This window comes from Monodelphis domestica, chromosome 1, assembly GCF_027887165.1.
Source record: "Monodelphis domestica isolate mMonDom1 chromosome 1, mMonDom1.pri, whole genome shotgun sequence".
Classification (NCBI taxonomy): Eukaryota; Metazoa; Chordata; class Mammalia; order Didelphimorphia; family Didelphidae; genus Monodelphis; species Monodelphis domestica.
Window position 1 is genome coordinate 258975394 of NC_077227.1, and position 26191 is coordinate 259001584.

Consider the following 26191-nt stretch of genomic DNA (forward strand, 5'->3'; position numbering starts at 1 on the left):
TTCTTTTCACCTTCTATCTAAGTAGTCATAGGTAAATCCAGAATAGAGTTTTGAGCCACTCCCTGAAAGGGATTCTAGTAACACCCAGTTGATATTCCACAACTTCTGCCTTCAAGTTACTTTCCAAACAATTAGGTGCCAAAATGCATTTTTTAAAGCTTTTCTCCGGCTTCCCCCACCTCGATGAAAAAAAAGATGATAAAAAAAAAATCAAAGCACCAGGTTTCAACACGCTGCCTAGCCGGAAGAAGTGATCATTTCAGAAGTTTCTTTGGGGGCTGGGGGACGGACAGAAGAGGCGTGTGTGCGTGTGCATGTGCGTGTGACTCTATGTGTGTGTGTGTGTGTGTGTGTGTGTGTGTGTGTGTGTGTGTGTGTGTGTGTATCACGCAGTTTGGCCACTGTGCATTATGTAACCAAAGCACTGGCTGTAGGAGGTGGGAAGACTGACATTGAGAAATTCCAGGGGGAGGGGAGCTGCGGCCCTGGAGTCTTACAGCGCACAGCGCACACGGCAAGCAGTTCCAAGAAACCTAAAGAGGAAGGTGACTGAGACAAAAAGAACAAATTGGGAACAAGAATAATAAAAATATTTAGGATATACTGCACTAGAAATGTCAGGACACAATTTATTTCTTTGCTGAAATGTCCGGCTTCCAGTTTTTTTTTTTATAACAGAAATGAATAAGAGGGCTTTGCTATTTAGGAGAGCAAAACCAGTACTGGTAATACAAGATCATTAATGAGATCGAGTGATTGGGTTTAAAAAATATATATTATTTAAGTATTTTCGCTCACTAGGGCAAAGTCACTAATTTTTTTTTTGAAGTAGGAAACCAGCCTAAATACTACAATCTTCTGTCGGTCTTCACATCTCCAGCCCCAAAAGAGCTCCTGGCATGATACTGCCCCTTTAAGACCTGCTCTCTTTCCAGCTCTACAAAAGGGAGTGACCTCTGGGCTTTGACAGCTCCCCTAATAACTACCATCGCTCAGGCTCCACCCACTTGGCGACACTCTTCTTCGATTGGCCAGCGGGCCGGTATCCCGTTCCCTGATTGGCCGCCCGCTTCCCCTGAGCAAACCTTTAGAACTCTGAGACAGACAATATTCTGTTACATTGTAGCAAAATGGCGACTGTCATTCACAACCCCCTGAAAGCGTAAGTAAGACTAAAAAATGTACATATTCCGCGTGGTTTCAATATGAAAAAAAGGGCGCCTTTCTCGGTGCGGATCGCAGGCAATGCACAGCCTCTCCAGGCTCCTCCCAGCCTTCGCATTCTCTCTTTTCTTTCAGATTCTTCTTTTTTCCCCCCTCCCAACCCGCAGAAATGTCAGGAGATGCAATTAACAAGAAGAAAATTGTTACATTTGTGTTCTGCTTAATTGGTGGAAGGAGAGAGAGAAGGGAGCAGCTGGGGGACACTGGCACCGAAGCGCCGGGAAGCTCCGGGGATTGTAAAAGAGCTCAGGGACGGGCACGATTCTGAGCTCCCCCAGCCCCACGGGGTGGCGAGTTGGGGGACATGAAGCGGTTGGAATGGTATGTGTGTGTGCGTGTGCGCGTGTGTGTATGTGTGATAGAAAGACATGGAGAATGTTTTAAAATGCACTTGAAGAAGTGGTGCGCACCCGTATCCTATGGCAGGTTTTTCCTCCCCTGCTTCAACCAAGCCGGGAGATCTGGACTCCGGGCGCCCACGGAGTTTGCAGTGCTTTTCTGATCATACTCCGAGGGTTCTTCCCCTCTTCTCTCCTACCCCTATTCGTCTTTCTACAAACCTTCCGGAGTTTTGAGTCACTTCTTCGGGGGAAGCAATCTGTCCTCAGTGATTGCTAGTCCAGGTGGCTGCCTTGGGGCTTTCCTGACTGGGCAGCTCTGGGAGCGTTCCCATAGCTTTTTTTTTCTTTCTTTTCCCCCATCGGTGGTGTGTGTGTATGTGTGTGTATGTGTGTGTGTGTGATGCGTGCATGTGTAATGTGTCCAACATAGTAAATTAATTACTCAGGTTAACCTGTGGTTGATTTCGAGGAAGGAAAGGGCTGCTGTTCTTATGAATGATTTTTTTGGGGGGGGAGGGTGGGTAATAAATAGTGGAGGAGGAGACAAGATTTGTGTTTCCTCGCTCGAATAGGCAGCTTTTACTTCAAGCCAGAGCGAGGGGGCAGGTGCCTCTAGATGCTGCCGAAAGACTTTGAGCGAGCGCCCAGATCCGGGACAGAGGGAGGGCTAGGGGAGGGCACGCTGGGGCCAGTCCTCTTTCTCTAGATCGAGTTTCTTCCTTCCTTCCTTCCTTCCTTGCTTGCTTCTTTCCGTCGCTCTTTTCAGTTCAGGGTGCTGCTAAGCTGTCAGACTGTGAAGGGGGCAGAGGCCGGGGGTGTTCTCCGGAGATGAGCGGAGCGCTGCAAAGGGAGTCTAGTAGAAGAGGAGTGATGTTCTCTCTGAATTCGCAAGATCGAGGAGAACCCCTAGACTCTGCTGACTAACCCGAGACCTCCTAGTTAGGTCGAGTGGGTGTCGGACTTTTCAGAGAGCTGCCGTAGGCAGTGACCTGCATTCTTTCAACTCCTCGCTGCTCCGGCTCTCCTCGAGTTGGAAACGACTCAAAACTGAGGGCTTTCTGGGGACCGGGTGGTGGCAGTCGCTGATACTGCTTCGGTGTCCACCTCTATAGCACCCCCCGCTCCTCTGGGCTATAGTAGCAGCAAGTTGAGGAGTGCTTGAAGGAGAGCTTTTATTAGGAAGAGGGTGAACGAAGGAAATATGACACATTGATTTCACCTTTTCTTATATTGGCACCAACAAGGGAAAAATGCGGTAACGTGAATTTTCCAAGCCTCGGAGTAAAATAGATTAGATTAGAGTGATAGATAGAGAGCGAGACACACAGTCAGACAGACGTTTTAAAAAGCGGCAGTGAAGAGGGCATCGGAAGCCTTCTCCTGAGATTCTCCTTCAGGATACTGGGTAGGGTGTACTTTACCACCACAAGGTTTCACCCAAGAAATAAAATGTTTTATGACAGCATAAATGGGTGTAACTTCTCCGTGTCCTCTTTTTACCTCCCTTGTTCAATCAGTTTTAACTGCATCCAGCAGCTGATTTACCGTCCCCCTGTTTCCAGCCCAAATGTATGGGAATGGTAGCGCCATTCTATAGAAACTTAAGTTATCTGAATCTATTGGCAAAGCCGAGTACAGATGCTACAGGGAAGCCTACACGAATTTCAATCGTCACCTCCCTTCTACTGTTTCTTTTGACTGTAGGAGTAATATATCGGTAGCGTGAGATGTTAGAAGGGAAAAACCTGGAAGGGGATGGCTGAATTTCTCCGCTGTTTAGTAGAATTCTATACTATTATATTTGGACTTTGTATAATTGCAAGCAGTTGCAAAGGTGATGTCTGTAAATTTATAACTCTGTCTCTACATGCATACAAGCGGGGCGCGCGCACACCAACGCGCACTTCTCCCCGCCCCCTTGCTTTTTCTTGGTGGGAGTTGAGGAGTAATTTATAATTAGCCCCTCCTTTTTAAATCCCAACCCCTTTCCCTAGGGGTGAGAGGAGAAGGAAACAATACCTATGGAGGGGAAGCTTCTTTGCACTTGGCGTCTTTGAAACTACTAATGTAGTAGAAGAAACAGGATTGTTACTGGCAGCCTGACACCATCTGCCCCCCTCCAACCCCCACCCCAGCCCCTTAACTTGTTTAATAAAACATCTTATATATTTCATTTGTTCTTAAAAGTTGCTGATCAAGAAACAATATGCACATAGATAAATTATGCATGGGATAAATTAGAACAAAAGCTGTAAGACACATAATGCGGATGGGGATGGCGGGGGAGGAAGGGGGAATAGTAGTGGGAGGAGGGCTAGAGCGGGAGGGGGTGGGTGGGAGAAGAATGATTCCAAACGCGATGTTTTTATCCTCATGTGTCCTTCCTGACAATGAAACAGAGCCGAACGACATTAGCATTTCCTCTGTCTGCGTTTTGATGATCTCCCCCCACCTCTCTCTCAAAAAGAAAGAAGGAAAGGGGGGGGGGTGGTGGTTGTGGAAGGAAGACAGACGCCCCCTATAGAAACTGGCCACACAAAGGTTTTGCTCTGAGACTGGGGTGGTGATGGTGGTGGTGGATAAAAGTGATAACTCAGCTGGGAGAAACTAGCTCAGGTTTCAAGCAACATCTCTGTTGGACTCTGCCACATATATGGATCATTTGAAAACTGGCTTTGTCCATTTGGGATATGCGATTCAGTGAGTACCTGGACTAAATTGATTACACCTTTTATACTTCCCTGCCCCTTTTGGATCTCTCAACTTCCTTTCTTATTCTTATTGCACCCCTTCTTCGAAACTCAGCAGCTGGCATTCATTCATTCTACCTGCTTGTCTTTAACATCCTTTGGGCATCTAGGGACAGAAATGGGGGTTGGCGAGACTGATTGGATCACAAAAGGGGAAGCAGCAGGTATCCCAACAACTACACTACCATATCTGGGCAAAGCAGAACTTAAAAGCATTGATGGCACTTGTAGTAATCTAGATCTATTCCACGTTATCAATTATATTGTCTGAGTTTGATGTATGGATGCCACAGTCAACACATACACAAGCACATTAAGGGCTATGTGGTAAAACTTTTATGATATACATGCTCACCAAATATGAATCAGATGAGCGTTGTTTTGAAGCTCATTTATTACACATTGCATTCTGATTTATTACTATTTGTCAATAGAATCTTAATGCACTCAAGGCAATTAAGATCCCAACTGAAAAAGCTAATCTAGAAATCCAGGTTGTTGTTCCTATATTCACTTCGGTTTCTTTTTTTTTTCTTTGCCAAGTTATTAAAAAACCTTATGAGGAATAGAGTTTAAATGGGGACATTGGAATCCTTTTTGTCAGGCACATGTATTTATTGATTATTATTACCACTGTTAGTATCAATTGAAAGTCAGGATTGGGTAATGAATAAGAGTATTGGCATTAGAAAGATCTGAGTTCAGATTTTGACTTGTAATAACTAGTTGTGGAAACATGGTCCTTTTAACCTCTCTGAGCCTTGGGCGAATCTCTAAAACTTTTAATGTTATAGATAGGTTCCTATCTGCCCTCCACTAATGAAATGACAGGTTTTTGATATATTATAGAAATTAATCATTTATTACTTTAATATTTCATTGCCTCAAGGATTTGTGATTTAATTAGTGTGGGCATAATATACCTCCCCATCCCAACTGGTGTAGATCATAACCCTCCTATTCCTTAGTAGACAGTTGTATGAACTGTTATCCACCCTAGATCCTTCTGTTGGCAACCAATATTCTGTTCTCTAAACTTAGCCAAACCAGTCCTTGGAGGACAGACAGGGCCCAAGCTTGGGCTGTTACTCAAGCCTTTCCAGTTCAGTAGTACCTTCCAGAGCTTGTTCTTTGCTGGCATAGCTTTGGAGAGCCCAGGCTTACATCCACACAATGATTAGACACCAGACTGGGATTATAGTACAGGAATGTTTCATTATTGAGAAATTATTTTGGGATAAAGAATACTTTGCCATAAAGTAGTTGGTTATCAATGAAAGACAAGATTAGTAGATTACCTGAACCCTGTAACCATGAACTTTCATCTAAGATCTATTCTGATGGTGGTATGTGTGTGGCCTTGGAGTCTTAAAAGTTATGCCAGCAGGGGGCACTTAGGTGGTTCATTGGATTGAGAGTCAAGTATAGAGACAGGAAATTCTAGGTTCAAATCTGGCCTCTGACACTTCCTAGCAGTGTGGCCCTGAGCAAGTCACTTAACCCCCATTGCCTAGTTCTTACAGCTCTTCTGCCATTGAACTAATACTTGGTATCAATCCTAAGATGAAAGGCGAAAGTTTAGAAGTGCTACAAGTCCTACCAATGGAGAAGGTTGGGCTGTATGTAACAATGGACTATTTTCTTGTCAACTGATAATAGTTAAGTTTAATAATAACTAGCATATAAATATGAACATATATATGGTTTGCAAAATGCTTTACAAATATCATTACATTTTATCCTTACAATAATCCTGAGAGGTAAGTGCTATTATTGTATCTACTTTATAGATGGGCAAGCTGAAGCAGTCAGAGGTAATAGTGATTTGCCCAGGGTCACACAGCTAAGGCTGAATTTGAACACTGGTCTTCCTGCCTCCGGCTCAGGTGCTCTATTCTTTGTACAGCCCAACTGCCCCATTACCAGAGGAGGCTGATCACCAGGTCTATATTCTTTTGAATGAATGAAAGAATATTTATTGCATACTTAGAATATACCAAGCACTGTGCTAAATGCTGAGGACACAAATAGAAAAGCATGAATCCTTGCTTTCAAAGAGCTTCCATTTTAATGGGGGAAATGATCCATATAGGAGTTTTCCATTGAATGTCACATAGAAAGGTCTAATGGTTTTGGGGGTGTGATATCTGCTTTAAAATTTTTTATTTTAAATGATTATTTTTATTTTTTCTAGATTATATGTTGATACAATTTTTAATAATAAGTTTCTGACATTTTGCAATCCAAGTTCTCTCCCTCCTTCCCACTCTTCTTCCCTCCCCAAGAAGACAGGTAATACAACTTAGGTTGTACATATGTTATGATACAATATATGTTTCCCTATGTGTCCTATTATGAAACATGACACATATTACACTAGAGAAAAATTAATGGAGGAAATAAAGTGAAGAATGGCATGCTTCAATCTGCACTGACTCCATCAGTTCCTTCTATGATGGTAGATATCCTTTTTTCATCATGAGTCCCTTGGAGTTGTCCTGCATCCTTGCCTTGTTGATAATATTTAAGTTGTTCACCGTTGATTATTATACACTATTGTTGTTACTATGTACAATGTTCTCCTGGCTCTGCTCACTTCACTTTGCATCACTTCAAATAAGTCTTCTCTGTTTTTTTTATCATCATTTTGTTTGTCATTTCTTATGGCACAATAGAATTCCATTAAAATCATGTACCACAACTTGCCTAGCCATTCCCTAATTGATGGACAACCCTTCAGTTTCCAGCTCTTTGTCACCATAAAAAAGTTGCTATTAATATTTTTGTGCAGGTAGGTTCTTTCTCCCTATCTTTAATCTCTTTGGGATACAGAGCTATTAGTGTATTATTGGGTCAAAGGATATGCACAGTTTTATGCCTCTCTGGACATGGTTCCAAATTGCTCTCTAAAATGGTTGGATCAATTCACAGTTCCACCAACAGTATATCAGCATCCCAATTTTTTCACATTCCCTCCAACATTTATAATTTTTCTTTTTTGTTGTTAGCCAATCTGATAGGTATGGAGTGATACTTCAAAGTTTTAAATTTGCATTCATCTAATTAATAGTGTTTTGGAGCATTTTTATATGATTAAAGAGATTTTAATTTCTTCACCTGATAATTGTCTGTTCATATCCTTTGAACATTTGTCAATTGTCACTACGATGTTTTGTATTCTTATAAATTTGACTCAGTTTTCTATATACTTGAGAAATGAGACCTTTGTTCCACCCCCAGTTTGTTGTTTGTCTTTGAATTTTCATTGCATTGATTTTGTTTGTGCAAAATGTTTTTAATTTAAGGTAGTCAAAGTTATCTAGTTTGCATCTCTTAGGGTTCTCTGTGTCTTGTTTGAACATAAATTCTTTTCTTATCCATAATTTTGACAGGTAAACTATTTTGTATTCTCCTAATTTGTTTATGGTATCATTCTTTATGTCTAAGTAATGTATCCATTTTGACTCTACCTTGGTATATAGTGGTGTATGCCTAGTTTCTGCCATATTGTTTTCCAGTTTTCCCAGCAGTTTTGGTTGAAGCAATGTCCACTTTAATGTTATTTCCATTGACATCATTCCTTGACTACTTAAATAGAAGGTGAAAAGAATTTGTTAATGAAAAACTCATGTCTATTTGACATTACCAAGGATCGTAGTGGTAGAAATGTTCATTTTCCAGTTTTCCTTAGCTATGGATACTTAGTAGGAAGAGGCTGTATCATATCTGCTGAGTCAGCCTTCAGTAGCATCTCTCTAAGGGTTACCCCTCTGGACAGGGGCCTGACTAAAAGCAGAGATCTGGGGGAGGCATCCTCAATTATTTCTGGGATTCTTGGGCATCAGTAGCTATTGGTGACACATGATTGGCAGTTGATAGTGGGGTTAAAGATGGAGGTTCCCTGTTTTTTTATGAGGGTTCCTCCTTCTTTGAGGGCTACAGGGACCAAACTTGAATTAAGGCTGGTTTTCTGGTTTAGGGAGGTAGCTGACTTCCTTAGGGTTCTTAGGCTCAAGGTCATCACCAGCACATGGAGGAAGGGGATGATGGTGGTTTGACCTAGTTGGCACCTGTTGCTTCCTCAGGGTGCCTTGTTGCTTCAGTTAGGTTGCATTTTCTGCATATCAGTGGCTACAAGACCTCATGAGATACATTGGTGGAAGATGTGCCCACAGGGATGAAATCACACATTCTTGAATTATTGAAGAAGTATAAGATAGAGATAGGGCCTGGATCTGTGGTTTCAATGGTATCATGACCTTATGGGTAAGGAAACTTCCTCTGCCCAAATTCAAGTTGACATTTTCTCTCTAATTTATATTTTTAAAGAATTACCTAAAACATTGAGAGTTAAGCAATTTGTATAGAGTAACGTGGCTCATACATGTCAGAGACAGGACTTGAACCTACGTCTTCCTGGCTTCCAGTCTGGTTTTCTATACATTGTGCATACTGTCCTTATATTGAATAAGAATAACTTATATAAATTCTTTATATATACTTATGGGGTAGTCTGCCCAGAATGGTCTTCTTTCCCCAGAGGAATAATAGACATCAATAGCTAGAATGAATGAATCTATGAATGAAGCTTCTGATACCAAAGGAATTCTAACAACCTCTGCCTGAATACATATACATATATAGAAATATTACTTTATTGGGGTAACTAGGTGGCACAGTGAGTAGAGAGGCAGACCTGGAGTCAAAAGGACCTCAGTTTAAATCTGGCCTCAGATACTTCCTAGCTGTGTTACCTTGAGCAAATCACTTAACCCTGATTGCCTAGTCTTTATCACTCTTCTGTCTTAGAATTGATACTAAGAATAAGAGTTTAAAAATACTTTAATGATGCCTTTTATATTTGCACCAGATTCCATCTTTTCTCCTTCCAGATTGACCATTCTATTGTGACAAAGAAAAACAATAAAGCAAAAAAAAATCAAGTATAGTGACAATCCAATGGGCATCCCAGATCATTGTTTAGACAAATGTTGGGTACACATTACAGTTCTAGAAAGGGCAGATTATCCCAGAACTACCACTTGTGCAGCTTCTGTTCTCATACCACAGGCTTGGGTCACCTGGTAAAGCTAATTAACAAATATATCCTCGTATCTTTTTAATGTGTAATGCACTGGTAGTGAGTATGTAATGGATAAACCTTAGTTAGATAAAAGGGAGTGTAAAGGAAGGAAATAAGAAGTTCTATAGAATTTATTCTGTGCCAGGCAGTGTATTACAACCGAGGAAACTGAGGCAGGCAGAGGTTATGTGACTTGCTCAGGGTCACACAGCTAGTAAGTGTCTGAGATTGGATTTGACCTCATCTTTTTGACTCTAAGCTCAGCTCTGTATCTACTCTTATACCTAGCTGCCAGGGTAGAACTGTGTTTCTCTTTTTTGAGATCTAAAATCAAACTAATTCAATTGTTTTAGCTTTTTATCTGTTTCTAGAAGTCAGGTAAATATTCCAATCTTGTCAATGGGGAAGAAAATTTATTTGACCAAGGTTGAGCACCAGACCATTTATGAAGTTAGGCTTTAGTATACATCTCTTTGTGTATTCTAAGGTGGTTTTATTCATGTGGACGACTGAATCTGATTATTAGCACTAGAAATTAAAGTTTTCATTTTTAATAGTTCCCACTGTCCCCTACACGTTTTAAAAACTCTGCCTTTATGCCTTAGGATCAATATTAAGTATAAGTTCCAAAACAGAAGAGTGGTAAGGACTAGGCAATTGGGGTTAAGAGACTTACTCAGCTAGGAAGTGTCTGAGATAAAATTTGAACCCAGGACCTCCTGTGTCTAGGCTTGGCTCTCTATCCCCCCCCCAGTCACCTTGTCCCCCATGCTTCTAATGGACTCTTCTTTCCCTTCTCTAGCTACATCTATTGAAATTCCTTCCCTTCTTCAAGGCTATATTCTCTGTGTTGCTATATTCTCTATGAGATTTCTCTGACAACATTGCCCCCTCCCAGATGAAAGGGATCTCTCCTTCCTCATGCTTCAGACAGAACTTTGCCTGATCTTCTCCTTTATATTTATCTCACTTTTCATGTGGTCATAGGATCCCATTTACATTAGGATCATAGATTTCTGGAAAGCACCTTAGAGGCCATAAAGTAAAGCTCTTTATTTTATAGCTAAACTGAAACCAAGGCAGGTGAAGTGTCTTGCCCAGGATCATATAGCTAGTAATGTCTTTGCCCCTCTATAGATTGTAAACTCCTGAAGGATAAGGTCTGTGCTTTATCTATAGGAGGGCCATCATCCAGGTTCTCTAGAATCCAGTATCTCCTTAAAGAAGCATTCAGCTTCCTGGCCAAGATTGGCTCTTTTATAAGATGTGAACTCTGTTGGCTCTTGTTCCTCCTCTTTTCCCTTTGATGCCCAGGTAGGAATGTTTGATTGATTGATTTGTGGCCAGGAGGAACTGGCCTCCATGGCTTATGCCCTTGGACTTAGCCTTTAAAAGAGAGTGGAATAGGAAGGGAAGGGGTGGAGAATCAAATATGGAGGGAAGCAATGCTATACAGGATACCCTATATGGATGCTCAAATCCCAGGAGGGAAAGGAAGAATGCAAATCTTTGAGGTCTTTTTAGGGATGTGCCTGAGCTCTGAGATATCAGTATATGGTGGCAGCAGGATAGTGACTAGAACTCCCCAGAGCAAGTCAGGCACATTAGGAATGGGACCAGCAGTAGAGAAGTGATAGAAGAGTTCCTGAACCTTAGTTGAGTTAATGGAACTAGCAGAGGAGTTAGTGGATTGTGCAGGGAGTTAGAGCTGAGAAGCAACAAAGGGCCCTATTCTAGTGTGAGGGAACAGACTTTCTCTTTTACTAGTACTTTGAATATTTAGATTGGCACAGATAAAGGAAGAGGGATTAGTCCTTTAGCTAAACTAAATACTTTACCTCTATCCCCAGGGAACTATTATAAATCTGGATGATTTTTTTTTAAACCCTTTCCTTCCTCCTTGGTTGGCTCCAAGGCAGAAGAGTGGTAAGGGCTAGGCCATGGGGGTCAAGTGACTTGCCCAGGGTCACACAGCTGGGAAGTGTCTGAGGCCTGATTTGAACCCAGGACCTCCCATCTCTAGGCCTGACTCTCAATCCACTGAGCTACCCAGATTCCCCCTCTGGATGATTTTATATGGCCACTGAAGATGGGGATTACCATAGGTTTCTTGATTCTTTAGAAACATTGTTATCTCTTTGATGGTGGTAGTGGTGAGTCCCCTTGATCCAGGAAAATATATATCTGGAGGTCTTTATGGATCCCTAATACATGGTTGAGAGCACACACTAGAGGGAAGAAGAGTTGTCTTAATTAATTATAGGTTTGAATATATATGTATATCTTCTTTGCATTTTTTATTCCTCCAATTTATGTTTTTATTTTTATTTGTTGTTTTTTAAATTTTAAAATATTTTCCCATGGTTACAGGATTCATTTTCTCTCCCTCCCTTCTTCCCTTCCCCTTCATGGAGCTGACAAACAATTCCACTGGGTTACATATGTGTTATCTTTTTGCATTTTTTTTGATTGGGCTAAATAAAGCCTGTCCTGTAGTTAATAACTTGTTAGCCTGAGTGCTTGCATGGGAGCTAAGGACCTTTTTTCGTTTGTTGTGAAGAGTTAGGCATGAGCCCAGTTCTGATGTGTCCAGTGGAAACCCTGAATTGGGACAAAAGAAGGCAAATTTTGATGACTCCAAGAGAAACATTGCATGCCAAAAAGGTTTTTTTTTGAGTAGGAATAAAGATTGAATCTGGTCCACATAAATTCACAGCTTTGGTTCTAGACCACATTTGTATTTGTAGTATGAGACCAGCATCTTGCCTGCAAATATTTAATAAATAAACTCCACCCTTCTTGCTGTTAACTAGCTTTGATGTCAGTCAGCATTAGATAGTGATGAGTATTGAACTGGGAATCAGACCCTGGTATCATTTAAGTCAATGTACCATTTAAATAGCCTCGTGACACGAAGTCTGAGTTTCCCCATTTGTGAAATGAGGAATTTGGTGCAGATGACCTCCAAGTCCTTTCTAGTTTTGAAATTCTATGATTTGATCACAGTAAAGGGAATGGAGAGGAGATCCCAATTTTATATCTGTCTAGCTCTTTCTGTTGAGTCTGTCTTAACAAGAGTAGCTTCTAAGTGGGAAAATCTGTATCTTGGACTAGGGTTTGTCCGATGTGATCTGACAGGTCTCAAAGAACAATGATTTTTGGTCACCTCTAACAACAGCTTTCAGATTCCTTCTTTTTATTTCAAAGTAGCATAGAATCATAGATTTATACCTGGAAAGGACTTAAGATTTTTAGTTAAATTCTTATGATAGATAGGGAAACTGAAGTCAAGAGACAGTGACTTTCCCAAGGTCACACAGGTCTTCTGATTAAATATCTAATCTTCTTTCCATTTTATCCTGTTCCCCATTGAGATTCAATTAAATAACTACTGAGTGACTATTATGTACAAGACCCTGTGCTATCTTAGTCCAGTGGGGACAAAGGAACGGCTTATCTACCTACTGCACCTGTCCTTGTTTACTGCTAGGAGAAAAAATTCAAGTTACCCAAGTTTCCTCAGCCTCATCAGTAGATGGAAAGAATATCTTCACTTGTGATGACCCTTTAAAATTCAGGACAGCTAGGTAGTGCAGTGTATTGAGTAGGAGACTAAAAGTTAGTAAGAGCTGAGTTCTAATCCTACCTTAGACACTTACTAGATGTCTCACAGCCAGTACGTTGTTTGGGCAAGCCATTTTTACTTTAACCTTGGTTTTCTCATCTGTAAAATAAGGATAATAAATAGTGCCTATTTTATAGTGTTGGTTTAAAATTATGCAAAGCACTATATAGATACACATAAATGTGTATCTCTATATTTTAGATGTCTACATGTCTATATAATGCTTTGCAAAACTCAAAGGGTAATATAAATGTTAGTAGCAATGATTAATTCATGCCAAAAAGAAAAGTAGAGGCAGTATAACATAGTAAGCATGAATACTCTATTAAACCAGAATAAAGATCACCTGGAGGGCCCTTGTAGACCACATTGAAAGTACAGGTCACACTTTCAGAACTATTGAAAAACATAATATCGTGGAAAGACCACAGCATACACAGTCAGAAAACCTGGATTAAATCCCAGTGCTTTTACTCTTAGTGCCTACATGACCCTGGGCAAAGCTCTTCACTTCTTTTGGTCTCACTTTTCTCATCTGAAAATTAGGGTGTTGAACTAGCTGATCTTAAGGTCTATTCCAATTCCAAAGTTCTGTGGCTGTATTTGGACTCATGAGAAAAGATCTCAGAGCCTTTTATTTATGTCAATGAAAAAAATGAACTAGGAACAAAGATGGAAACTGAGTCTGGTTCAGTCAGGCAGATTTAGATGATGAATAGATCTCTGTTCCCTTCATCATCATCATCACTGGAGCTTTATGTTATTTTAATATTTGAAAAATAACTTCTGTGGCTTTTGAGTATCTTAAAAGCCACTCCAAAAAAAAAAAAAAACAAAAAACCAGAAATATAGCCGAATACAGTAAGCTTCTGGCCAAGAAATACCACAACCTTTGAAATGCTTTCTGCTCTGCTTTTTAAAAATTTGATTTAACATTTATTTAATATACAAGATAGTTTTAATTTTTTTTAAACCCTTACCTTCCGTCTTGGAGTCAATACTGTGTATTGGCTCCAAGGCAGAAGAGTGGTAAGGGCTAGGCAATGGGGGTCAAGTGACTTGCCCAGGGTCACACAGCTAGGAAGTGTCTGAGGTCAGATTTGAACCTAGGACCTCCCATCTCTAGGCCTGACTCTCCATCCACTGAGCTACCCAGCTGCCCCCTCTGGATGATTTTATATGGAGTTTTAAAATAGTTTTACAAACATTAGCTCACTTGAGACTGCCTGTTAAGCTAGTGACCTGCTACTTGTGCACTGTGTTGGACCCTGGGCATGCCATGACCCAGCCATGAGTGCTGTTCTAATGCATGGTCCTTTCACAAAGAAAGGAAGAAGATGGGCTAAGGAAGAAATCCTGTGTGGTCTAAGAGCTCGAAAAGGTTCCCTTTTTTAAAAAACATTGAAGAGACTGTTAAAAATGCTGCCTTTCAAGTGATAGAGTTTTCATGTGGTTGCATGAGTGACTTGAGTACGATGAGGTGTAGTGTTTCTTATTTGTCCAGTTACAAGTGTCTGGTTACAGTCTGTCAAATCTATGGATGGATGGAGCTAGGCTTCATAAAGCTTTCATTGAAGAAAGGTTTCTGGAGCCTGTTGTGTGCAACTGGGTTTTACAAAGAGGGTTAAGATCAGGTGCTAGGTGTAGGCTGTGAAGCCCAGGATATTATGGACTAAAATAATTTCTTGGTGGCATGTTCGGTGACAGCAGCAGGTTATATATCTATGTGGAGGGTTGGGTCCTAGGGAGACAGACTGTGTAGGGGTATGTTTGGAGGGAAGGAGGAGCATGGGGATTAGGCTCAGAAATCCTAATAATGGGGTTCAAATAGCCAACAAAGAGTTCTAGAGAAGACAACAGAATGTTAACAAGGGGCCCATCAATCACTCTTACCTCAGTTTTGAGCTCTGGGTAACAATAATAAGAGGACCATATCTAATCTCTTAGGCATGACTAATGAAACTTACTGCCCCCCCCCCCAACTTCTTTCCTCCTTCCTTCAACCTAGGGACTGTGGTATTCTCAGGTTGCTCAGAATTAACCATTTGTTATTGATGGGGTTTTTGGGGGTGGTGGTGGTCCACCTTGCAAATCTGCTCTCTGTAATTAACTGCAGTTGGCAGCTGGTAGGGAGGGATGTTGAGGAGTAGTAGTTGCAAACCCAAGACTTTCTTCAGCAGAGAGAAACATATTGGAATAACTGATGTAGTTTATCTCCACATCCTTTTCATATACCTTTCTCAACTTTTCCTTGACTGCAATTAGTAGAAAAGGAAGAGTACTAAACAACAATGAAGTTGGTACAATGGCTCTGTAGACATTCAGTGTGGTAGGCAGCTTAAAACCTCTTCTCTCCCATACTTTCTTTCAGAACCCTCTTTTTACCTTTTTAAAAAAATTATATGTGCTGCCAAAACAAGCATCCTTTCTTTATGGAAGAAGAAAAAGAAGCAGTCTGCTGAATTACAGTGACTCATGAGGTTTTTCTATAAGGGAGAAGTAATAGCAGTAGGGTGGCACAATGGATAGAGCACTGGGCCAGGATTCAAGAAGATTCATCTCCCTGAGTTAGAATCTGACTTCAGATACTAACCGTGTGACCCTGGGCAAGTCACTTAACCCCTTTTGCCTCAGTTTCTTCATCTATAAAATGAATTAGAGAAGAAAATGGCAAACTAGTTATCTCTTCCAATAAAACCTTTAATGGGATCACAAAGAGTTGGGCATGACTGAACAAAAACAGAGATAAGAGCAGTGTTAAGAGGAAGATTTGTGACTTTTTAGTTCAGTGGAGCTCCTTTAGCAAACCCTAACTTCATTTTCATCATTTCCAATCTTTTCTTTAGTTAAAAGGACCATAAGTTGTTGCTCATGAGTCTCAAATTTAAGGTACCATCAAGGAGGAAGATGGTGTTACAAAACCTCCTTGGAGAATGCATAGAAATCAGAGATACAAGCTGAAATTCAGAACATCATGAAAAAATGAAAAGAAAAAAGCCCTCATTGCCATTGATAATCAGAAAATCAATGGATTTCTCCAAAGACAGGGAATCCCTTCCTTGAACAGACTTTCCATAATTTGGGTCCTGCTTGGACAGCACAGGCAGACTGACTGTGCTCTCAATTGAAATAACAGAACAAAACAAACACACCAGTTGTTTGGAAATGAGAATGCAGGTCCCTGAAGAACAAATATTATAAATAATGGTTAGTTTCCTACACCAACTCAGAAAAAACCAGAATGTAGCTGAACTATAGTCCTATAGAATTTAACCAAGTGTTTCCATCTCTTTCTATCAGGATATCCTCCAGGACATGAGGAACTTGTCCTGACATCTCCTCCCCCTTCTCCTGCAGTGACAGCTCGGTCTGGGTGTGTGAAGGGTGTTTGGGGAGTAGCTCATGTGTAGGGTCATTTGTAAGTCATGTATTCATAAGTCAGAGATGTGTACTTTTATTAGGCGTCTTTTCATCAGTAAGAAAAATGAAAAAAGAATGCTGTTAATTACCCCCCACTGACTCTCCTCTTCTGGCCCCTCCTCCCCCAAGCAAAACCAATGTAGATCTTACCAGGTATCCAAGAGAACTGAGAAGTTGAGCTAATCAGTTTGTTTTCACTGTCTCTCAGCTGAGTCCGTACAGGAAATGAATGGCATCACTGGAGGAAAGTACTCAACAGTATTAGAATTGTTCAAATGATTTCTGTCTTTATTGTACCCGAAGTGATCCTAGCAACACTAGAGTCTAATCAGTTAGTACATATCCTTCATTAACCCAAACATGAGAGAATTTGGGCATTTCCATTGTTCCAATATTGCTTTAAAATAAGCAAGAATTTGAGCTCACGAAAAGTTCTTTCTTTTCCTCATTTGTCTCATCATCTAGCCTGAACAGAGAGAGGCTACTGGGCCTGTCCCTGGTCCCTGAAGCCAGGCTGCTCTTTGGGGGGGGGGTAGGTGTGAATGACTGCTCTGTCCTAAGAAGCTATTATTCAGTGGGTTTTGCAAGGACTCTGAAGGAGTTGGTTAGCTTCTCTGGTACCCTGCTTCATGAAGGTGACACTGAGAATCAGGTATGGGTTGCAGGTGAGGTTGGGTGCAGCTTTCCTTGCTTGCAAGAAGAGGACGTTGTTTTTGCAAAAGGAGGTCAACAGAAACCAGTTCTTTGAAGAAAGGCAGCTTTTGTCTGTGACTCAACATGGTAGTAGTCAGATTCCAGAATGGATAGAGATGCATTCTGGTTGCCAGACTAAGGTGAAGGTTCAGATCCAAGTTTGTTGTGAATTAGGCCTTGTTCCACTTTTAAATTTTCTAATCCACAATATTGATTGAATACCAGTGAAAAGGGGTTAGGGCATATTTCTCTACTAGGTACTAGTGGGTTGAGGGACATAAGAGACAAATGTTTGGGGTTTATAATTTAATGGGGGATTATATCTAGCTTTTCCTTACAAAGTGAAATTGGCGCTTATAAACAAGGAAGAGACTTATTTCTGTGGAATATATCTCTTCTTTCAGAGGAAGAGTTTGGGTCAGTTCAGGGTAAATGAAAAAGAATGTGGTTATAGGGGAAAGGGGAGAGCAGCATTGTTGGGGAGGTGGGAGTGGAGAGAATATTTTCTCTCTTGCTAATTATTTTCCCTGAGGACTTAGCTAATACAGAACCATCTATTATAGTGGGAGCACTCCATGGTGGTTTTGCTTGTGATGAATGCTAAGTGGAAACAAGCAAGAAAAATTAACAGGCGGCTGCCTCTGTCCAACTAATTAAAATGCATATCCAGATGCATAATTTCCCCCATGTACAACCCCCTCTTCCCATCCAAATTCTGTGGAAAAGGAAAGCAGTTTTACCCACTAATTCCTTTGCTCTCTAAAAATTTTATTTTTTAAATCCCAAATTCAATGAACACCCCCCCCCCAAATCATTCCATATACAAAATAGAACAGAAAAAGAGGACTATATGGGAAACATCATATCTCTATTATGTATAACTTTCTTATTTTTAAAAGCATTTAAAGAGTTCAGCATGTTACTTTCAAAGCTGTCCTGCTAGACTGTGTTTCCTTCTGAACATCCTTCTGTTTTCTTCTGTCCATTAAAAAAATGCATGTGATACTCTTTTCTTCTTCTTCTTTTTTTTTTTTGAACAATACTGGCTAGCTCCCCTATGCCTTCTTTCCTGTCTTCCCAATGGAAGAAGAAAGCAATCCTTCTAAAAAATAAGCATCGTTGAGCAAAATAGTTCCACATGTTTGCCATGTCCAAAAATGTATTTCTCATTTTATACCTTGAGTACATCACCTCTTTGTCATTAATGATTAACATACTTCATGATCAGCCCTATAGAGGTGTGACTGGGCATTGAATTCATTAGAGTTCTTAAATTTTGTTTTCCTTTACAGTATTGTAGTTGTATAAATTATTCTCCTGGTTCTACTCACTTCACTCTGCATCAGTTCAAACAAGGCTTCTTAGGTTTCATGTCTAGTGGTTCAATAATATCCCATTATATTCATATAACATAATTTGTTCTGCTGCACTCAAATGATGAACAATTCCTTTAGTTTTCAGGTCTTTACTACAACAAAAAGTACTGCTTTGAATATTTTTGAACATATAGGTCCTTTTTCTCTATCTTTGTTGTTTTATTTTCTCATAGTAAAATTGCTGGGTCAAAAGGTATGTATAATTTAGTAATCATTTGGGCCATGGTTGGTTCTTAAATTGTTTTCTATAATGATTATACCCAATATTTAAATTTCTTTAAAATTTTTTTGTTATTTGCTTGCTTTTAATATATTTTTTTTCAAATTAAATGCTTCACTTTTATTATAGAACCCAAAATACAAAACTCATTCCAAGGCTTAAATTTAGATTGACATCACTGAAAATGGTCCATTTTCTCACTATTCCGGTGGTGGTCATCCCAGCAGTTACCTGATTAATGCTTCCTTCCCAATAAGAATACTTTGCCTACAGTGGATTTAAAACTTATCAAAGTTGAAGTTAACAATCTAGCTTATTTCATAATCACTTTAAGCCACCCTTTCAAAGCATGGTTACCATTCCCATGTATGCTAAGCATTATAGTTTTTTAAAAGCTGCATTCAATTGATACTCAATCCACATAAATTAAATTCTATTCTATTGACAGCTCATACACAGGAAAAAGATACAATATTCATGTGATTATTTTATTCTTCAACTTTATCCTTCTTCCAAAAATCCACCTTAGGTACACTAGCGAGTGTGAAAACTTTTAATTACTGTCTAAATAAAATATGCTCACACTTTTAAACTTTATATTACCAAGTTGTGACCAATCATCTAACAGTAGCACAAAGTTTTTTTTAACCTGTCCGAGCACCTATCTTTACTTTGTGAAATGTATGACTCAAATGTATCTTAACTGATGATGATGTTTAAAAACAACTAGTCATAAAAACATAAAGCCCATTTAAATAGTAACATGGTATTTATCTACCATAGACCATACAAAACAGGTTTTAAAATGCTTATTTTGTAAACAAGGGATAAGAGCTCACTTTCTTAGATATTTGAAATACAACTTTACTATGATCTAAACGAAAAAAGGAATGGGAATGACAGTAACAAACAAGATTCACCACTGAATAATGTGATGGGACTGCAGCAGTCTTATATTTGAAACTCAAGGGGACGTAATTGCGGTCCAAAACAGCTAAATACGCAGGTCCAAAATAGGAATTATATTTTTTTTAAACTGCCACATTCACTCTGAAGCCCATTCATCTCCTTCAGCATCCCAAAGATTAAGCACATATTCTGCTCAGCTATATAATAAGTGGCAAACACGCTACACCACTGACATCACAGGACAGTTGCCTATAAAACTAGACCTCTGATGCTGGGCTCTAGCTTCTTTCCCTTACAGGTCATCATCTTCATCAGGGAGCGCAGTTGTCTGAGCAATCTATAAGTCCTGCTCATACTGTGCTGCCAGTGCTGGGTCCATGACAACCTCTGGAGGTGCAAGAGCAGGCATGGCAACAAACTCCAAATTAGGGTCTCCAATAAGTTTTCTAGCAAGCCAAAGGAAGGGCTTCTCAAAGTTGTAGTTACTTTTGGCTGAAATGTCATAGTACTGGAGATTCTTCTTCCTATGGAAGACAATTGATTTCGCCTTGACTTTTCTGTCCTTAATATCCACTTTGTTGCCACAAAACACTATAGGGATATTTTCACATACTCGTACCAGATCTCTATGCCAGTTAGGTACATTCTTGTAAGTAACTCTTGATGTTACATCAAACATTATAATGGCACACTGAGCTTGGATGTAATAACCATCTCTCAGACCACCAAATTTCTCTTGGCCAGCTGTATCCCATATGTTGAATTTAATAGGACCTCTGTTAGTATGGAACACAAGGGGATGGACCTCAACACCCAAGGTGGCTAAATACTTCTTCTCAAATTCACCAGTCTAGTGACGTTTTACAAATGTAGTTTTTCCAGTACCTCCATCACCAACTAATATAAGTTTGAATTGCACTTGGGGTTCTCCTTGGGCGGCCATTGTGATGTTCTTCCAGAAGTGTCTCCGTCTCCGCCTGACTGAACGATGGAAAGATGGCAGAAGCGCGATTCCTTGCTTTTAATATTCTTTAAAAAAATTGAGTTCCAAATTCTGTCTCTTCCTCTAGATCCTCTCCCACTTGTTGAGGAAGCAAACGATATGGTATCAACTATACATGTGAAATCATGAGAGAAATGTTTCCATATTAGCCATGTCACAAAAAGCAAGAAAAACAGATAAAGCAAAAAAAAATTATACATCAATTTGAACTCAGAGTTTGTCAGTTCTTTTTGGGGTAGATAGCATTTTTCATCCTGGGTCCTTTTATCTTGAATCATTGTATTGATCAGAGTAGCAAAGTTTTCCCATTTGATCATTATTATAATATTGCTGTTACTATATATGATGATCTCCTGTTTCTGTTCACTTCACCCTGCATCAATTCATAGAAATCTTGGCAGATTTTTCTGAAACCATTCTCATTATTTCTTATTGCACAATAGTATTCCATTACAATCATATGCTACAACTTGTCAGCCATTCCTCAGGTGATGGGCATCTCCTTAATTTTCAATTTTTTGCCACTATAAAAAGAGCTGCTATAGACATTTTTGTATAAAAGGGGTTATTTCCTTTTTTTCTTTAATCTCTTTGGAATGTAGACTTAGTAGTGGTATAGTATAGTATGGTAGCAGTCTCTCAGTACCCGAGGATGACGATTGTCTTTGTGCATTTTCATCTATGATAGATGAGTGTGCACAAAGACACTTGTGTGTGAAGGAGATTTAAGTGGAAAAGTTGATGCACAGAGACAGTCCCACTCTCTCGGCATTGGAAGCCTGGGTCCAGTGGCACGAAAAGTCGTTACACCTGGAGACTTCCTCAGTTGCATTGGATGGCCGTGTTGTCTTTTGTGCTCCAACACACCCAAAGCACTCCACAGTGCCTTGCTGTATTGCCATCTCAGCCGTTGAACCTTCTTGTTGGTTTCTTCCGCCTGTTCGGCCAAAGCAGTCTTCACATGCTGGGTGAGCAAGGCCCTGGTTCACCAGGGTCGATGACCCAATGGCTACCCTCACAAGGTTTAGCCAGCCTGTTGAAGCCGTTGCCCGGGGTGTGGCCGCTGCCGCATGCTAGCAGCTACTGGGAGCCACAAGTGAGAGCTGGGTGTCAGGTGGTATTATTGTTGGGTCAAAAGGCACACAGTTATAGCTCTTTGGGCATAGTTCCAAATTGTCCTCCAGATGATTACACCAGTTCACAATTCCATCAACAGTGCATATAATTTACTTTTTCTCTCATGTTTGTCAGTCTTATAGGTATGAAGTGGTACTTCAGAGTTGTTTTAATTTGTATTTCTCTAATCAATAGTTATTTAGAGTATTTTTTTATATGACTATAGATAGCTTTGATTTTTTCCTGTGAGAAGTGCCTGAACATATCCTTTTACCCTTTATCATGGGGAATCATTCTTATTTTTATAAATTATTATGTTGTACATAATATATAATATAATGTATCATCATAAATATTTTTGTTTTATAAACATTTTTATAAATTTTATAAATTCCCCTATATACTTGAGAAATGAGGTCTTTATTGGAGAAACTTGATGCATAGGTTTTTTGATATTACTTCATTGTCTATGATACTTTTTAGGAAAATGTAGTTCTTCTTCTTATCTCTTTTAATTAGGTTGTGCTTTTGCTTTATTTGAGATAATTGCTACCCTTCCCTTCTTAACTCCAGTTGAAGGATAATAGATTCTACTCCAGCCCTTTATTTTAAGTCTATGTATATTTCTGTTTGAAGTGTGTTTCTTATAAACAGCATATTGCTGGATTCTGGTTTCTAATTCATTTTCTAGCTATATACTTCTCTTTTATGGATTAATTCACCTCATTCACATTCACAGTAATGATTACTAATTGTGTTTTCCCCTCTATTCCATTTTCTTTTGTTTATCTTCTTTCTATTTTTACCTGCCTTTTCTCAAAAATCTTTTTCTTCTGATAACTGCTTCCATCAATCCACCCTTCCTTCTAATACCCTCCCTTTCTTCTTATTCCCATTCTCCTCCTATTTTCCTGTTGAGTAAGATAGATTTCTATGCCTAACTGAGGGTGTATGAATGTTTTCCCCTCTTAGAACCAATTCTAATGAGGCTGAGATTCAAGTATTGCCACCCTACCTACCCACCATTTCCCCCTCCACTGCAAAAGCTCTTCCTTGAGCTTTCATGTGAGATGATTTTCCTTTTTCTTTATTTCCCTTCTCTATTCTTCCAGTGCCTCTCTCTTTCTCATTTTTATTTCTTCATTTTTTGGGGAGATGATCCCAACATAATTAACTTGTACTTATGCCCTTTGTCTATGTAAACTTCTAATTGCCCTGATAATGATAAAGTTCTTAGGAATACATGTATCATCTTCCTATATAAGAATACAAACAGTATAACCTTATGATTTCTTTATCTTGCTTAACTTTTTATGTTTCTTTTGAGTCTTGTGCTTCAGTGTCACATTTTCTATTTTTAAAATCAGGAATACTTGATATTCCTCTAGTTTATTAAATATCAATTTTTCTCCCTGAAGGATTCTACTCAGTTTATCTGGGTAGGTTATTCTTGGTTGTAATCTTAGTTCTTTCACTTCCAGAGTATCATATTTCAAGTCCTCCATTTCTTTAATGTGGAAGCTGATAAATCTTGTATGATCATGACAGTGGTTCTACAGCATTTGAATTATTTCTTTCTGGTTGCTTGCAATATTTTCCCCCTGACTTGAGAGCTCTGGAATCGGTTTATAATATTCCTGGACATTTTTCATTTTTGGATCTCTTTCAAGAGATAATTGGTTGATTATTTCAATGTTTATTTTACCTTCTGGATTTAAAATATGATGTCTAGATTCTTTTTCAAAACTGTGGCTTTCAGGCAGTTCAATTCTTCTTAAATTATCTTTCCTCTATATATTTTCAAGGTTAGTTGTTTTAGATGAAATATTTAACATTTCTTCTAATTTTTCATTCTTTTCCCTTTAGTTTATTGTTTCTTGATGTCTTATGTAATCATTTGTTTCCACTTGCCTAATTATGATTTTTTAGATGTTGTTTTCTTTAGTGAGCTGTTGTACCTCTTTTTCCATTTGGTCAATTCCATTTTTAGGATTTTATTTTCTACAGTATTTTTTTGTGCTTCTTTTACCAGACTGTTGATTCTCTTTCCATAATTTTCTTGTATCACTCTCATTGTTTCCTCCACTATTCTTATCTTTCTTTAATTCTTTCAAAAGGATATTGGTTTTTTTGGCCCAATTTTCATTTTTCTTTGAGTTTTTGTTTGTAGCTATTAAAAAACCCCTCTTACTTCCCATCTTAGACTCAATGCTGTGTATTAGTTCCAAGGCAAAAGAGTGGTAAGGGCTAGTTAATGCGACTTAAGGGACTTGCCCAGGGTCACACAGCTAGACAGTGCCTGAGGCCAAATTTGAACCCAGGACCTACATTTATAGGCCTGATTTTCAATCAGCTGAGCCACCTAGCAGTCCTCCTGTTTTCATGCTGTTTTCTTATGATTCTGCATTTTGTTTTTACTTGCCACCATAGTAGCTTTTTTTTTATGGTTAGGGTCATTTTTGTGTGTGGTTGCTTGCTTGTTTTCCAGCTTATAGTTTGACTTTGTGTTAAAATTGGGCTCTGTTCACATTGGGGAGGTACTGTCCCAAGCTTTTGGAATTTTTTTATACTGCTGTTTTCAGAGCTAGTTCTGAAGGCCTGCAAGTTTTTGGTGCTTCCAAGGTGGTATTATCCTAGGAGAGAGGTATCGTCACTGTTTTCCTGGTTGTCACTCTGGAAAGATCCCTGCTCCCCTACAGTCACAAGTGCAAATGCTTCTCTCTGCCTTGGAACTATGACTTGGGTGCCTGTTGCCTAGTATGTAACCACAAGCATTCTTCTCCTGACCTACCACAAGTATTCCTCTCCACCCTGGAAAGTATTATTTAGAATTGCATACAGGTAATGGAAGTGCCAAAGAGTGCCAGATCTTGCACCTATGATCAGATCAGGGTAATCAGATGATCTTTTTCTAACTAGTCATCCAGTCGACTTACTATCTCAGGACTGAAATCTCCCCAAGTTGCTGCTATTGTTGTAGTCACCTCTGGGGCCCACTGCTTGTGTTGCTCCAGTAAGTGCTCTGTGCTCATCCCCACCCCAATGTCACAGAGAAGAAGAAGAAGGAGGAGGAAGAGGAGAAAAAGAAGGAGAAGGAGAAGAAGAGGAAGAAAAAGAGGAGAAAAAGTGAAAAATAATATATTTTGGTCTATATTTTGACTCTACAAATTCCCCTGGAAGCAGATGGAATTTTTCATCATTAGTTTCTAAAATTGTCTTGGATCATTATATTGCTGAGAATAACTAGATTATTCACAGTTATTCATAAAAAAACTGCTGTTACTGCAAAAGTGTTCTGGTTCTTCTTATTTCACTCTGCATCAGTTCATGTAAGTCTTTCCAGGTTTTTTCAAAATTATCCTGCTCATCATTGCTTATAGCACAATAATATTCCATTATAATCATATACCACAACTTGTCCAGCCATTTCTCATTGATAGATAACTTTTCTTAATTTCCAAATGTTTCCTGCCATAGGAAGAGCTGCAATAAATATTTTTGTACATCATCTTGACCTTTTGTTGGCTGTCACTTCAGCATTCAATTGGATGCATTATCTTAAAGTTGTTTAGAGGAGAATGTTGGGAGAGTTCAGCTGGGTTACCGCCTCTATGCCTCTACTGTGTTGGCTCTGCCCATCTCACTAATTCACTTAAAATTTATTTATTTAAAATCCTTACCTTCTGTCTTAGAATAGATATTAAGTATTGGTTCCAAGGTGGAAGGGTTAGACAATTAGGGATAAGTGACTTGCCCAGGGTCACACAGCTAAGAAGTATCTGAGGTCATGTTTGAACCTAGGACTTCCATCTCTAAGTTTGGCTTTTTATTCACTGAGCCACCAGCTGCTGCCAACTAATTTATTTTCAGTGTTGCTCCCATTAAAGATCTAGGAAGTTTCCCTTAGAGAACAGTTGGTACCAGTTTCTGTAACCTTCCCCTAAAAATCACTGTGCTCTGACTTTAGTTTAGACTTTTCAGCCTATATTTTTCCCAAGGAGGCAAATACACATAAAAAACCTTTGTTTATGGTGGGAGAAAATAAAGGAAGAATCTGTGTCTTAGTTCTGGCTACCCTTTCCTTACCTTTCTTTGGTTTGTACCACTTAGTTGGAGTCTTTGGAGGTTCTTCATTCCCTTTCCCTACATTCCTCTCTTTCATCATCCCAACTCCAAACCAATCTACACTTAGATCTCAGTAGAGAGATTATTGAAGACTGAGTTCATCTTTACAGCACTAGTTCAGAAGGCATGCATTTCAGGGCAACATCAGATGTATTTTTTTTTTTAAATCACTGATAGTTTTGTTTCTGAGTAGAAACAAACAATCTCTCTTCCTTATTTTTATCGTTTACCCACCCAACCGATTCTTCTACAGAATAACTTTATCCCACAGACATTAAATATTTAAAAAACATGAAACTAGTCAAT

The 26191-nt window shown here is 39.3% G+C and overlaps 1 protein-coding gene and 1 pseudogene across 4 annotated transcripts in view; one reads left to right on the forward strand and one right to left on the reverse strand.

Moving 5' to 3' along the window:
* The first annotated feature begins 1032 nt into the window (after positions 1 to 1032).
* Positions 1033 to 26191, forward strand: part of DPF3 (double PHD fingers 3) — a 437118-nt gene continuing 411959 nt past the window's right edge. For all 4 annotated transcript variants that reach the window (XR_008914980.1, XR_008914982.1, XM_056810706.1 and 1 more), the window contains exon 1: positions 1033 to 1162. Coding sequence is in view for 2 of the 4 variants with exons in the window: in XM_056810706.1 (XP_056666684.1) it covers positions 1131 to 1162 (32 nt within the window). In the remaining 2 variants the exon portion in view is untranslated. The remainder of the gene's footprint in view (positions 1163 to 26191) is intronic.
* Positions 19915 to 20649, reverse strand: LOC103100979 (GTP-binding nuclear protein Ran-like; annotated as a pseudogene).